The 13,802-nt window shown below is 57.0% G+C and overlaps 1 protein-coding gene across 1 annotated transcript; it reads right to left on the minus strand.

The window, feature by feature from the left end:
- On the minus strand, nucleotides 1–13,075 carry SCNN1B (sodium channel epithelial 1 subunit beta). The gene is made up of 13 exons (XM_054271274.1): nucleotides 13,048–13,075; nucleotides 8,428–8,746; nucleotides 6,931–7,330; nucleotides 6,027–6,220; nucleotides 5,695–5,798; nucleotides 5,101–5,264; nucleotides 4,555–4,662; nucleotides 2,803–2,920; nucleotides 1,865–1,940; nucleotides 1,621–1,678; nucleotides 1,158–1,219; nucleotides 707–782; nucleotides 1–354 (listed from the first exon to the last, which is right to left on the minus strand). The coding sequence occupies exons 2-13, from the start codon at nucleotides 8,736–8,738 to the stop codon at nucleotides 1–3; spliced, it is 2,025 nt and encodes a 674-aa protein (XP_054127249.1). The 5' UTR covers nucleotides 8,739–8,746; nucleotides 13,048–13,075.
- Nucleotides 13,076–13,802: the final 727 nt, after the last annotated feature.

A 13,802-nucleotide genomic window follows, 5' to 3' on the forward strand; every position in this document is an offset into this window, starting at 1 on the left:
TCACTCGGTGTCCGCGTCGCTGTCGGGGCCCAGCGTGTCCAGGGGCTGCACCCGCAGGGAGTCGTAGTTGGGCGGGGGCGTGCCGGGCTCGGGGGGCAGCGCCGGGGCCCCCACGGGCTCGTGCTGGAAGCCCAGGTTGGTGTGAGCCTCCACAAGCTCCGACACCGTGGGCGGCGCGTCCGGGTACCGCGCCCGCGCCCGCCGCTGCTTCAGGCCCTTGCACCAGCTGATGACGTTGATGACGGTGATCCACAGCGAGTCGATGATGATCTCCCCAAACTCAATGAGGCACAGCACCGAGCCCCCCATCCAGAACCCAAACTGGCCTCCCAGGCTCGACAGCAGCCAAACGATCTGTGGGAGGAGAGCAGAGTGAGCCCCCCAGATGTGCCCCAGCCTGATGCATCACCCGTGTGCCAGTGCCGATGTGGGTGATGCCCCTGCACCTGCGACCTGCCTGCTGGGGCCTCTCCTGTGCTGCTGTTGCCCTGCAGGGCTGGGACAGGGACGGGAGGCGCAGTGGGGGAAGGAACTGAGGGCTCTGAGCCACCAGGCAGAGGTGGCTTCATCCACTTCATTTGAGCAGGTGTGCCAAGAAGCAGCCTCGAGGGACGTGACAGGCTGTCCCCCAGGGCACTGAGCCCTGCCCGTCCCAGCTGCTGGCTCCTGTGCCTGCCCTGCCAGAAGGGCTGGGGTGGGCTCTCACCGTGGTGGCAGCTGACTCCGAGATGGTGCGGTAGTTGTACTCCTGGAAGTAAATGTTCAGCTTGATGATCCCATTCCTGTAAAGAACAAAACCCACGTCAGTGAGGAGCTGGCTGTCAATGCCCTGCACCTCTGCTCCAGCCTGACCGTGGGACAGAGAGACACCAAGACATCAGTACGGAGTGACAAACGTAATGACATTGGAACTGTCCTCGATGCTGATTTTACTTTGCTGCATGTTTGAGTTTGACTAGCCCAGTTTGCAGCTCTGGAGAGCAGAGGACATGCACCAAGTGCCTTTTGGATCTGCCTTTTGTGTGTCCCAGGTGAACGTTGCAAACCTCGTCCTCGCTGCCATTCGCACCCGCGCGCTGGCCCGGAGCCAGGGCTCGTGTCAGGCTGATGTTAACAGGCTCAGCAGAGAAGATAAAGTGGTTGTTCCTTTCACTCACCTGTCCAGAGTCACATTTGTTGACATATCCCTTTCATAAGACAGAATATGGAAAATCCAGTCCTAGGGAAACAAAATCTGTTCACAAAGAGTAGAGACACCCTGTGCTCCTGAAGAGCACGAGCCCTGCGGGTGCGGTGCCCCGTGCCAGGCAGCCCTGGCACCCCGTGCAGCTGGAGGGGGACACGGTGGGGCTGAGCAGGGCAGCTCAGCCTCAGCAGGGCAATGGGTGTCCTTCCCTGTCCTGTGTGGGTGTGGAAGGTGGGCTCAGCCTTGGGCTGGCACTGGGGCAGAGCCCAGCAGGGAGGAGCCACCCTGGGGTCCCTCCCTGCCTCATGCCCTGGTGCTGCTGCTGGTCTGCATGGGGGAAACATGGACTTCAGCAGAGCTCTGACAACAGCCAGTGCCCGTGCCTGGGGACAGGAGCCACCAGGGTCTGTCACAAGCCAAGGAATGGGGGTTACCTCAGAGGCTTCTGATGGCCAGTCCGCCATGGAGATGGTCATTTTGTACTGGGTGTCACTGGAGTGGAGAGGGAGAGCGTTAGTGTGGAGATTTCCCCTCCTCTGAAGTCCCTGGAACTTCAGTTCTCCCACAGCAAACCAGCCCTGCAGGGTTTGCTGCCCTTTCAGGACAGTCAGGACCGATGGGAGTCAAAGTGAAGGATCCTCCACCTCTACAGCAACCAGATCAGGCTCACGTACTCACTTGCATGTTTCTTTGCAGGAGTCAATGCAGATCTGACGCTGTTTTATGCTGGACCTCAGTGAGGAATAGCAATATGCTGTTTGGTGAAAACAAAATTAAAGTATTTCTTTAGATAAGGACCCAGTTACTCAGGTATATCAGTTCCATTTATCAAAACAAATATTAGGTATGACCATGCAGCACAGATTTGCCATCTTTCCTTTCCTTGAGAAACTTGAGCAAAACATTCAGGCAATTTACTAATAAATTAAAAATAAACTGTCAGTTTCTGAAGACAGTTCTCACAGAACCAGCTTGCCCAGGACTGGTATTTTTGGCACAGCCCTGGCCTCTGCCAGCACAGAGCTGTGCTACCCCAAGGGACCACTGGACCCTCCATTGCCCCTGCCAGGGGACCCAAAATTTTTGGGTGCAGCGGCCTGGAGTGATACCCCGTGTTCTCTCTCTTTGGTGCCAGCGGCCTGGAGTGATACCCCGTGTTCTCTCTCTTTGGTGCCAGCGGCCTGGAGTGATACCCTGTGTTCTCTCTCTTTGGTGCCAGCGGCCTGGAGTGATACCCCGTGTTCTCTCTCTTTGGTGCCAGCGGCCTGGAGTGATACCCCGTGTTCTCTCTCTTTGGTGCCAGCGGCCTGGAGTGGTACCCCGTGTTCTCTCTCTTTGGTGCCAGCGGCCTGGAGTGATACCCCGTGTTCTCTCTCTTTGGTGCCAGCGGCCTGGAGTGGTACCCCGTGTTCTCTCTCTTTGGTGCCAGCGGCCTGGAGTGGTACCCCGTGTTCTCTCTCTTTGGTGCCCAAGGGCTCCCCCAGCCCACAGCCAGGACCAAATGCGGCCCCTTCTCCCAGCACTGGCCCAGGTGGCCACGTCCCACGGGGAGCAGCCGTGCAGGAGCTGCAGGGACAGCAGCAGACCCAGCCCCTGAAACCCCCAGCAGCTCTTACCCCAGCCTGGGTTGTCCTCGTTATTGCAGTAATTGACCCCTTCGGGCAGAGGGAACATGTAGTGCCCGCAGCCGCAGATCTCCACCATGTGGCTCTGGAAGCAGGAGCGCAGGCAGGCCTGGCGGGGAAGGGGGGTGCTCAGAGCCGGGCTGAGCCCTGGGGAGCTGTGCCCTGCTGGGATGGCAGCGGCCCCCGAGCCCCCGAGCCCCCGGAACTCCTGTCCTGCCCTGCACGGGTGATGTGGGGCTGCCGGAGCCCTGCCCGGAGCCCTGCCAGCCTCGCGGGGCACTGCAGCCCTTTGGCCACTCGTGAGCCCTCGTGGGCACTGCAGGGAGCTCAGCACCCGCTCCCACTCACACAGGAACCTGCTCATTTCTCAGTTATTTCAGGGCTTCACAGAAGTAACATTCACGCTTCCGAAAGGGAATACAAATGTTCTCTTCCACCACGGACAGGGCTGTGCTCTCCAGGCTTTACACAACACTGACAAAGGGCTGGTTTTACATTTTAAGGCCATGAATTTCCAAATCCTTCTACATAAAGAGCAGACAAATGAATGATCTGTGTCGGTGCTGCTCTTCTGGGGAGGATTGTGGCTGCAGCTCCAGCTGCTGCACTGCCATTAGCTTGGTGAGGCGTGAAGTTCATCACCCGAGCCTGGAGTGGGATTCTGCACGAGGCAGCACGAAGCAATAGCAAAGTCTGTGAGAAGATAATTCAATTTAACAGTTGTGGGCAGGACAAGCAGAGAATTTCTGTGTGATGGGAAAGGCCCACAGAGTGCAGAGCAGCCAGGCAGTGCTGGGAGAGCCTGGTTTTGCTGAGAGGGCTCTGAAGTGGCGCTACGTGGGCACAGAACTCCATCACGTTTGCACTTCCAGGGAATAATGCAACCCTCTCAAGTGTTTGCTTAAACCTTATACAAGCATCTTCAAAAGCTGGCTAAAGTGGTCTAGTTGTTATTATATTACATAAAGGTAGAAATATAAAACCACTGCCAGCCCAAAGCCCTCCTGATCTCTGGGTGCATCTGTGAATCAGCCCAAAGGGTTTGGGTGTTTCTCTTATTATCACATTGCACCCTCAAGAGCTGTTTCTCTCTCCAGCACAGCCTGTTACAAATTAACCTCTGCTTAATGCTGGCCCTCTAATTTTCTACAGATGCAAGGTTTACTGACACTCAGCTTTCTCATCCAATTTTCAGAGTGATGAAGAAGCAAAGGGCTGTTTCCCTTCCTGCACAAACCAGCTGCATTTTCAGGGTGAAAAATTACTTGATTCCCCCAAAGAGAAAAAAGTTAAAGATCGCAGGAGTGTTCAGAGGGAGACTCTCTGCTTTGTACTCATCTCATTTCAGGGGTAAATATCACTTGTGTACACAAAACACAGGCTCCTGAGAAGTGTCACTCTGACATTGTCTCAGCAGAAGTTTCCCAGAGCCTCAATGACTCTTTCTACAGAACCATGTGGGGCTTAGATCAGATATGAGGAAAAATTTTTCATGGAAAACGTTGTAAAGCATTTGAACAGGCTGCCCAGGGCAGTGGTGAAGTCACCATCCCTGGAAGTGTTCAAAAACCGTGTGATGTGGCACTTGAGGACATGGTTTATCAGTGCTGGTGCTGTGTTGATACTTGGATTTGATTATCTTGAAAGGTTTTATGATTCCCCAATACCCTACATGATAGACAAAGATGTAAGTGCTTCGATGACTTTTCCTGAAGAGTGCTGTTTGGTGCACAGGTGTGTTACCTGGATGGAGTAGGAGGTGTTGTACTGACTGTAGAGGTTTCTGACGGGGACGTCGGAGCCGTTCAGGGTGCAGTCGCTGTAGGGGTAGCCCATCCGCTCCAGCTCGTCCTGGAGAGAAACCCAGACACCAGACTGTGCTTATCTCTTCTCCACAGGTCCCTGTGCCATTTTCCAGAGCTCTGTAATGCCGTGCTCCCCGCTGGCTTTGCTAGAGATGAGAGTCAGGGCTGGCAGAGCTGAGGAGGCTGCAGCCCCTTCCCTGGGTGGATCCAGGCAGCTGAGGCTGCTCAGGGTTTGCCAAAGTCCCTTCTGACGTGCTGCAGAAAGAGACAGCCGTGACCCGGGCCCAGAATCCCGGCCTCAATCAAGCACTTTGCCAGGACAGTTACATAAAATCCTCCATAAAGCGCTCCAGCCCCTGGCAGGTGTGTACCTTGTCTCCTTTGGTTTGAGCCAGTTCAGCCAAGACTGAAAGCAAACTTGGTTTGGCTCCCATCAGATAACATTATTCTCAGACAATCTGCTCCCCAGGAATGCCACACATACCACCAGCACTCCAATGGAGGTTTCTGTCCCAGCCATGGCGTAGATGCCCTGGTCCTTGAGGAAGGGAAAGCTCTTCTGCTGGTGCAGCATGAGCCTGGCCCCAGCGGCAGAGGACAGGTAGGGAATGTAGTCCTGCTGGCTGATGTCCAGAATCAGCTTCAGCCCTGGGACACCAGACAAAACACAACAGGAATTGTACGGGAAGGTGAGGCTTGGGGAAAAAAGGGAGTCTGCTTTCTTCTCCTGTTCCTTGGGAAGAGCCAGGGTCTGGCTGCCACGGCAGCCTGACCTGGGGAGGAACACTTATGGTGGTGAATGCCCAGAACTGCAGTAGCTGGCAACAGTCAGGCGTTGCCTCAGATATTTTAAATACCCAGAGGATGCCCTTCTGCTACATGTCTGCAGTCACTGTTTTCTGTGTGGCACATTTTCCTTTTGGGGCTCACCCCCTTCTGGAATGCCTCTGCTCCCTCTTGCAGTGCTCCAGTGACAGAAGAATCATAAGTCTGTCCTGAGGGACAGAAATGGGCACCAAGAGACAGAGCCCTCACATCTGCTACTCCAGCCCCCTCCTCCATTTCAAAGCTCCCTTACCAAACTCAGCCCCAGGGTTGGAAGAATTCAGAGCCTCTTCATCCATGCCCCAGTTAAAGATGTAGCAGTTACCATGGTCTGGGTGGTAGATTTGGGTGAAATTCCTGGAAGAATCATACACAGAAAACTGTGACTCTTGGAGGGGTGTGACATAAAGCAGAAGGTGGGCCCAGCTCAGCAGGTGTGCTTCCCAACACTGGGAAGCATTGTTAGGGCTGAGAATCAGCAGCAATCTCATTAGCAGCTGATATATATGTTAAAAAGAGAAAGGAACCCACGTGCTGTTCATTCCTGCAGGGACAGAAAGGAGCAGGGGGCTCCTGTGCACCTACTTGTAGTTGCAGGGCTCAGCCCCATAGAGACAGGCCAGGATCATGTCCTCTGCCTGGTAGCCCATCCTGATCCTCTCGTGCAGCGGGACCTTGGAGAGGATGGAGGTGGACTGCAGGACGTACCACTCGGTCACCGCCTGCGCCGCGCTGCTGAAGTTCCTGTACGTGCAGTTCTCAGAGCCCTGGTGGCTGCACTGGGGACACAGAGCAGGCAGCCTCAGCCTGGGGACAGCAGGCCCATTGGGGACCCCTCCCCACCTGCTCAGCCACATGCCAGCCCTGCCTGCAGCTCCAGGGACTGAGAGGCTCAGCCTGACGGGGCCACAGGCCGGCTGTCACCGAGCTGGCTGTCACACTCAGCTGGCTGTCACTCTGAGCTGGCTGTCATTACAGCCAGGGACATTTCCCTGCTGGGCAGGTCATACATCATCCCAGGGTGACCCCACAAGTTAACAGAAAATGTCAATTTTGGACCAATTATTTAAGGCTGCAGTTTCCCCAGCCTCTGAGGTCTGCCCAGGCAGGGTCCTTGGAGCCTCCATGGGAGCAGGGGTGAGGGGTTCCAGGACCACCTTGTGCCTCTGCAGACTGCAGCAGGAAAGGAATGGGACAGCAGCCTCAGCCTCTCCCTGGCATTTTGGGTGCCTGACCCCAGGAAGGGATGCAGGTGCCTGGGAGCCTGCAGGGACCACCCCTGCCCTGGCTCTGTCCTGGGCTCAGCCCGCACCAGGGCTGGCTCTGGGCACAGGCAGTGCCCAGACCTGGCACAGCCAGAGCAGAGCCCCAGGGCAGAGTGGCCATGGGCAGCTGGTGGGGAGGGGACCAGCTCTCCCTGCTGCATCCTTGCCAAGGCACCCATCCCTCATCTCTGCCCGCTGCCGCTGTGGGACCCCTCTCATCTCACCAGCTTCACTGCCAGCTTGTACTTCTTCTCTTCCAACGTGGTGTTGGCCGGGGCAGGTGTAGCAGTGGTTTGGTTCACCTCAGTGGTTTCATTGTCCACGGTTCCATTGATCCCATAGAGCTGGTGGCCCTCAGCAGTGTCACTGCTCACATTGGCTCTGCTGTCCGTGGCATTTTCATTGTCCACAGCAGTCTGGTTGGTCTCAAAGATGTCCAGGATGATGGGATTGTCTTTGTCGTGCTCATCAATGAGGACCAGGGGGATCTGGTTCCAGAGCTCCAGGTCGAGTGGCAGGGACGTGTTCTCAGTGCTGTTGCCTGGCATGGGCTGCAGGATCCTCTCCAGGGCTGCCTCGATGAGCCTGTCCAGCTCCTTCAGCAGGGGCTTCACCTCCGAGTACCTGTGGGACAGGGAGTGGGACAGCAGTGCCAGGGGGTGGGGACACGAGGCAGCTCACCTGGCACACTGCTGGCTCGGACCCTCCTGGGCACCTCAGGGTGCTGCCTGAATTTAGTACAGGACAAGGGGAGCTGCCATACAGAACACAGCCAGCTCGCACCCTGGTGTCCCGGCAGGCTGCAGCTGGGCAGAGCAGTGGGATGATAAACAGGGAGTGCTGCAGGGCTGAACACACCAGTGCTGGGCCACGTTGGTTCTAGCTCAGTAATTCACTGCAGTTTACACAAAACATCTCTAGCAAGTGGAGGAAAAACTACCCCTAAGCAATTCTTGTGTTGGCTGGGAGCGTCTTGCCTTGGGCTACACTATTGCATGGATTTAAAACAACAATAGATTTAAAGCAACTCTAATGAAAATCAGTGACTCCTTTGAAATCACAATTCAGTTCTCTGTCTCTATGGCAGACAGGACTGCGGAACCGGCTCTCAGTGACTGGAGTATGAGCAATGAGAGGAATGCTCACAGTGAGGAAGGGGAAGGAAAGAAATTGTGGGGAAAGATGGAGAGACTGATTCTGGCTGGGAAGGGTGAGCTGAATTTGGTTCTTTTAGGAGCTGAGGAAAGTTTGCAGGGAGATAAAAACCTTCATTGGATTGACTGATATGGTACAGAAACTGTGTTAGGAAGAAACTCTTCCCCATGAGGGTGGGCAGGCCCTGGCACAGGTGCCCAGAGCAGCTGTGGCTGCCCCTGGATCCCTGGCAGTGTCCCAGGCCAGGCTGGACAGGGCTGGGATAGTGGAAAGTGTCCCTGCCCAGGGCGGGGGGCAAAATGAGATGAACTTGAAGGTCCCTTCCCAACCCAAACTGTTCTGGGATTCTGTGAAGCCCCGGAGAACTCGCAGGGAGATGAACCCTCCTCTGGCCCTGAACCATTCATCTCCATATTGTTCTTTATTTGTTTTAAGGCACACCCGGTGACTCCATTGATGCTCCTAATGTGATGTCTCAGACAGGAACGGGCCCTCAGTACCTCTCACTGGCAATGTTTCTGAGGGGTTAGGGCACACATGGGGAAACTGGGAGAAGAAAAACTTACTTGAAGGGGTTGGCGTTGCAGATGGTGACTGCGGGGAACTTCATGGTCTTAAAGCCAATGGAGAGGGATGAGGTGACATTGTAGGAGAGGTAGGTGTTGATGAGAATCCCCCACTGCCAGAAGACCAGGGATGCAAAGAGCAGCGTTAGGAAGAACCAGATTAATTTCTTCTTTGGCCCCTCCTTGATGATGCGCTTGGGGCCGTGGGTGTTGGTGTTGTCGCAGTACCAGACCAGCAGCTCCTTGTAGGTGTAGCCAGGGCCCTTCTGCAGGCGGTGCAGCGCCCGCACCAGGTACTTCTTCAGGTTCATGGTGCTGCCTGCGAGCAGGAGAAAAGGCATCAGAGCAGCTCTGAGAGCAGCGGGGGCTGTGCCACACCAGGTGCCCGGTTTGGGCAGCACAGCAGGAGTGGGGCGGCCACTGCGATGGCACGGCCGTGGTTTGTAACCCAGGAAAAGCTCAGCGCTCTGCAGGGTCATGCCATGGCGGCAGCATGGCAGCCAGCCTCCTCTACAGGAGAGCTTTGGGGTCGGCAGCTCCACAGGTGCTGAATGATTTGTCACGGTTTGGGTTCTTGCTGGCCCCACCGGAGCTGAGTGAGCTGCGGGACGTGGCCGTGCCCGGTGACTCCCGAGCCTGGCCAGGGCCCTGCAGTGTGGCAATGCCTGCCCAAGTGCTGCTGTGTGCACTCTGATACAGCTGGAATGCTGTCCCAGCCTCAGCCAACACTAGATGGACCAAGCAGTACACTCAGAGCTGGCTCGGGTAGAGCTCAGGCTCACAGCGTTCAGGGATCAACCTCACATGGAGCCTGAGACAATTTTTCTTTAAAGCAAGAAGTATTAGAGCATATCCAGCTTTCAGAGGGACAGAAGAAGAGGAGCTGGAAGCAGCAGCACCTTTCCCAGGACCAGGAATGCTGTCCAGGGCTGCTGCCCGCTGGAGGAGGGACATCAGATTGGTTTTTTCCACCAAATTCCTTTGTCTGTCAGATATTATCAGTACGGCCCCCCCACTCCTCTGCTGTGGTGAGGGATGCTGCATACTTGGCATTCATTTTGTGAGTAAATAGAACATTTTGTGCTGCTATTTTAAGGTTAGAATCTGTGTTACTAAATCTTAACATCCCGAGGCAGGATTTCAAAAAGAACCTGAGGCAGGCACTCAGAACATTTGTCAGATTTAAGCTGCAGGAGAGCAGAGTTAAAGATTAATGCTGGGAATAGGCCCCATCCCGGGAGGAAGAGTGGCGGAATAATGCAGCAATAGTTCGCCAAGGATCAGCACTCGGCAGGGCAGGAATGAGAGTGACACAGCATTGCTTGCAGGTGAGCAAAGAAGGCAGCAGAGGTGTGCACGGGCCCTGGGGAGTGAAAGGAGGTGGGTTCTTCATACTTTTCAAAAATTAAGAAGGTGATACTGATTCCTTGATGTGCTGGCCAGATCTGCCAGTTCCCCTGAGTAGCACACAGAGAGTTTGATAACAGTATAAACCCAACAGATTTTGAAGTCTCGCTGCACGACACAAAGAGGGGTGATGGTTTTCACTGCATGCCTGTTACCTCTGATGTTAGATGTAGGTGCTCCTCTGTGGGAGAGGACTTGGGGAAGAACAAACCCCAGCTGCTTCCTCTAAGATCCGAGGGCAGGCTGCACTCTTATAGAAAAGCTTTTGTTCTCCAAGGAACTCGTGTCCTGGGACTTGGACCCTGGATCCCCAACCTCCCCATCTCATCCTCCATGCCCTTGTGCCTCTGAGGCTCCTCCTGCCCTTGCCTGGGGGTGCTCTGCTCGTGGTGGGAGCACAGCTTGCACCAGAGCCTGGCTGGGTTTTGGGCAGATACCACAGAGGGGGCAGTGGCCGCGGTCTGTGCCGAGCTGCCCAGGCTGTGGGGGGCTGTGAGCCCCGGGCTGTGCTGCCCCAGCCCTGCAGAGTGAGCCAGCCCTGCCCGGGCACAGCAAGGCCAGCCGCGGCTTCACAGTCCTCAGAGCTGCTTCACATCTGGGGAGCCCAGCGAGGCCGACGAGGAAACGCTTGCTGCCTTTTAACAAATCCAGTAACGGATGGAGAGTGGATTGCAGTTTCCAGCCCCTGCCTGGCTGCTGCTGGCCAGCTGTGGGCCCTCGGCTGTCCCTGCTGTCACCACCCACTGGCTCCTGCCACAGGGGGACTCCACTTGTGCGCCAGTCTCCGTGGGTCACTCATCAACCTGCCAGTGCTGGGAGAAGTTATTCCTCTTCATACGGGATAAAAGAAATGGCAAGGAGCAAAAGCTGCATTTGAACATGCCTGGATGACATTTTTGCGATGTATATTCTCATTTTAAAAGTTTTCTTCCTACCTTTATTTCCAGTGTTTCCAAACAGGCTCCTTCCTTGCTGACAGCTGGAAGCTGCCCCAGGTGAGCCCCAAGGCCCTGTTTTGGGGGCTCCTCCCTGGCACAGTGCTCAGAGCTCAGCCCAGAGCTGCTCAGGGCAGGGTTGGTGCCAGGTTTGGTGCCAGCCTGGGGTGGGTCCTGCTCTGCCCCATCAGCAGGCTGCACCTGAGCAGAGAGGTGATAAATGGGGGGTGTAAGGACCCGCTCTCCATCCTCCGTGCACTGACAACTGTGTCCCCTTCCCACAGCCCCTGGGAGGGAGGAGGAGGAGCAGTGATGGAGCAGGAGCTGAGCAGGGCTGGGGGCACAGCGGGGCCACCCCCTCGACAGGTACAGCCCCGAACCCTTTGCAGGTGGGAGCCAGGCCTGCGTTACATCCCTGCTCTGCTCCGGGCTGCCCTGGCCACAGCAGGGTCACCCGAGCTGAGCCAGGGCTGTGAGCCCCCGTGTGTGCCAAGGGTGCCATGGCCCCTCTCCTGGCAGCACCTGCATCCCTGGGGTGACCAAAGCCATCCTAGGAGAAACCTGCTCCCGGTTCCAGCGGGGTTTCTCTGTGCTGAGGACGTGTCCTCCCTGTCTCCAGCAGCTGATCCAGCCCTGCCTCATCCCAGCATCACCCTGGGTGAAACTCCTCCACCTCACAGTGACATCACGCTCCCACATTACGAAATGATCCTGTTGACTCTCTTGAATCTCCTCTGGGGTTTTCCTAGGGCAATTGCCACTTGGAGGAAATAAAGTCACGAGCAAAACTTGCCCCACTCCTGGAAGCTCCAGGGTCAGATATGGGCAGCAAAACCACGCTGACACTACCAGCCTGATGACACTGTGATTGCTCAGCACTTTCTCTCCTGAGACACACCAGTCACTCCTCTCTGATGAGCAGCTGCTCATCTGCCATCTCCCCTGAACCCTGAGGGAAAAGCCTAGTTTTCCTAAATGAGACATCTATACTCTCTAGTGGTTATTTTGGCAAATTAGAGGAATTTCTTTTATTACCTCACAAGTTTACAGGTTGGCAGTTGGAAAAGTGGAGCAGCCACGTGCCAGTGAGCAATGGAAGCCTGTCTCAAGGTGGGGTCAGAGCTCCCAGCAGATGCCCTGTGCTGCTGGTGCAGGGACAGTGGCCAGGGCACACAGCGCCAGCTCCACCGCCCACGGCTCCGGCCCACGCAGGCGCCTCCGGGGCTCCGGCCCACGGGCAGGCGTGCAGCACTCAGGAGTATTTACAGTCTGGAGCTCAGATAGCGCTGCCCCGACTCTGTGTGTGTGCCAGGCGCTCTGCTCCCGCTGCCCTGCCTAGCCTGAGCTCCCTCTGCTCTGCAGCCGGGCTGGGGCTCCTGGGGCTGGAGGAAGGAAGGCTCCAGGGAGAGCTCAGAGCCCTGCCAGGGCCTGGAGGGGCTCCAGGAGAGCTGCGGAGGGACTGGGGACAGGGATGGAGGGACAAGGGGAACAAGGGGGAATAGCTTCCCACTACCAGAGGGCAGGGATGGATGGGATATTGGAAAGAAATCCTTCCCTGAGGGGTGGGAAGCCCAGGGCTTGGAGCAGCCTGAGGTAGTGGAAGGTGTCCCTGCCCAGAGCAGGGGGTGAAATGAGGTGGACTTGGAGGTCCCTTCCAACTCAACCCAATCCACGAGCCTGTGGTTCCCATGATGTCCCTCTCTCTCGGACCATCACAAGCCGTGCTCCTCATGTGCCAGGAAGGTCACATTGTGAGCTCACTTGGCTGCTTGGGCAAGGAATCCTGGACAGTAAGAGGAGCAAACCCCCAGCACCAGGGACTGCATCCCCTGGGATGCTGCGGGCACACTCTGCCCCACTGGGAGCACCATCCCGGGGGAGATGGCACATTTCCAGTACCAAACCAAACACTGAACTACTCCACCAAGATGCGGTTTGCTCCCATTCTCTTTTACCAGGGAGATTAAAGGAAACCCCTGGGTAAATAAAGGCTAAATCCGAACTACTACCCCTTGCTGCACACCGCGTACACCCCAAACCCCTGTCCAGCACGAAACCCGCCCCGCTGCTGCCGGACCAGGCAGAGACCGGGTGAGCTCGGGTGTGTAGCCGTGTCAGACACCACGGCCGGTCCCGTCGAGCCGGTCCCTGGGGCCCGGGGCGCTGCCCGGGATGCCCGAGGGCGCTGACGGATGCCGGGGCATCCCTGGGCAGGGCCTCGGCCGGAGGGACCGGCAGCCGCCCCGCACGCCCTGTCCCGGCCCCCCGTGCCCCGTACCTGCCGCCCGTGCGGCTCCGGCCGCGCTCCCGCCGACACCGGCCCCGGCCCCGGCCCCGGCCGCGCCGCCCGGCCCGCCCCGGCCCGCCCCGCCGCCCTGGCCGGGCCCGCCCTCCCGTGCCGCCCCCGCTGCCCGGCCCGTCCCGGTGCCCTGGAGCGCTGCTCTGATCCCTCCCGGCACATCCCGGGAACGGCGCCCGCTTCTGCTGCTCCGGCTCCCGGCGAACGCAGCCCGGGATCAGCGGCGCGGACCTCGCCCGATCACAGAGTTACCCGGTTAGGAAGGGACCTTGGGAACGGAATCCTGCCATGGCTTGGGGTGGAAGGGACCTCAAAGCCCATCCAGTGCCACCCCTGCCGTGGCAGGGACACCTTCACTGTGCCAGGCTGCTCCAGCCTGGCCTGGGCACTGCCCGGGATCCAGGGGCAGTCACAGCTGCTCTGGGCACCTGTGCCAGGCTTCCCCCCCTCCCAGGGAAGGATTTCTTTCCAATAGCCCATCTAACCCTGCCCTCTGGCAGTGGGAAGCCATTCCCCCTTGTCCCCTTTGTCACCTCACTGCTTTACCTTCCCTGGTGCCAACTGTCCCTGGTGCCAGGCTTTTGACTTGGGTAAATAAATGCAGGTGAGGTGCATTAGTGTTTTGAAACAGTTTTATAAGCTGTTTTAGAAAGATCCTATAATCTTTTTTCCTTGGCAGCGGCTGCCTAGGACAGTAGTGGAATCCCCAGCCCTGGAGGGATTTAAAAGCCATG

This window comes from Melozone crissalis, unplaced genomic scaffold (assembly GCF_028551555.1).
Source record: "Melozone crissalis strain CALT ecotype California unplaced genomic scaffold, PUWL_Pcris_2 ptg000012l_1, whole genome shotgun sequence".
Taxonomy (NCBI): Eukaryota; Metazoa; Chordata; class Aves; order Passeriformes; family Passerellidae; genus Melozone; species Melozone crissalis.